This window comes from Hibiscus syriacus, unplaced genomic scaffold, assembly GCF_006381635.1.
Source record: "Hibiscus syriacus cultivar Baekdansim isolate YM2019G1 unplaced genomic scaffold, ASM638163v2 tig00112131_pilon, whole genome shotgun sequence".
Taxonomy (NCBI): Eukaryota; Viridiplantae; Streptophyta; class Magnoliopsida; order Malvales; family Malvaceae; genus Hibiscus; species Hibiscus syriacus.
The window spans coordinates 592,130-593,138 of record NW_024063261.1 but is presented as its reverse complement, the minus strand read 5'-3'; the positions used below and the strand labels follow the sequence as shown (position 1 = coordinate 593,138).

At 40.3% G+C, this 1,009-nt stretch overlaps 1 protein-coding gene across 1 annotated transcript; it reads right to left on the bottom strand.

Moving 5' to 3' along the window:
- Positions 1 to 216: 216 nt before the first annotated feature.
- LOC120174943 (histone H4) lies at positions 217 to 620 on the bottom strand. The gene has a single exon (XM_039181671.1). It carries the CDS (start codon positions 547 to 549, stop codon positions 238 to 240), a length of 312 nt encoding a protein of 103 aa, XP_039037602.1. The 5' UTR covers positions 550 to 620; the 3' UTR covers positions 217 to 237.
- Positions 621 to 1,009: the final 389 nt, after the last annotated feature.

Sequence of the window (1,009 nt, the reverse complement as noted above, 5' to 3'; positions counted from 1 at the left end):
TATTTAAGTTACTTTGCTCAGAATATCAAACACCAGAATATAGGAAAAACGCGAAAGCATTGCTGAACTAAATCCATCGGAAATATTAGAAATATCAAATATTACAACAGCATAATCAACATAAAAGCAAAGATCTATAGCCAAGATTCATGATTCTGCATTCACAAACTTAATAGTCCAAAAGCTAAACCTACTATCAAGATTGCTAAGCTAAACCTACTATCAAGATTGCTAAGCTTAACCTCCAAAACCATAGAGAGTCCTGCCTTGCCTTTTCAAGGCATAAACAACATCCATAGCGGTAACAGTCTTCCTTCTTGCGTGCTCAGTGTAGGTCACAGCATCACGAATCACGTTCTCCAAGAAGATCTTCAATACACCTCTAGTTTCTTCATAGATCAGGCCGCTGATTCTCTTGACTCCTCCTCTGCGAGCCAAACGACGAATCGCAGGCTTAGTAATGCCCTGAATGTTATCTCTTAAAACCTTCCTATGCCTCTTGGCTCCTCCCTTTCCTAGCCCCTTTCCCCCCTTCCCTCTTCCCGACATTGTTATTGAAAGCTTCGGGATTTCTAGAAGAAAAAGTTACAGATTTAAGAAGGAGAGGCAAGAATGAAATGATAGTGTGGGCTCAAATTGGACTGTGTTGTTATTTATAGAGCGAATTATTGGTTCTTTCGGTTTTTGAATAGTTTGGCGGGGATTAATCTGAGTCGCACGATTAAAATGTTTATAGACGGGTAAAAGCATCGATCCGCATGAAAATATTGAGGAGCATGTATACCGTTGATTCCTTGTTAGTTGACGGTTATCAGGAGTACAACGTTCATGCGCTGACTCTGGGAGCTCGGAATTCCGGATCTGATTTTCCTCGAGAGTATCTATCCGTGTTATGTTTAATAAAATTGTTGATAGAATTATCATCGACGGCTGAAAGCGATTTCACGACATGTGACACGGATTGAGTGCTGTAGAATTTTTAAATTCGGCGGGTTCGAGGCTTTTTGAG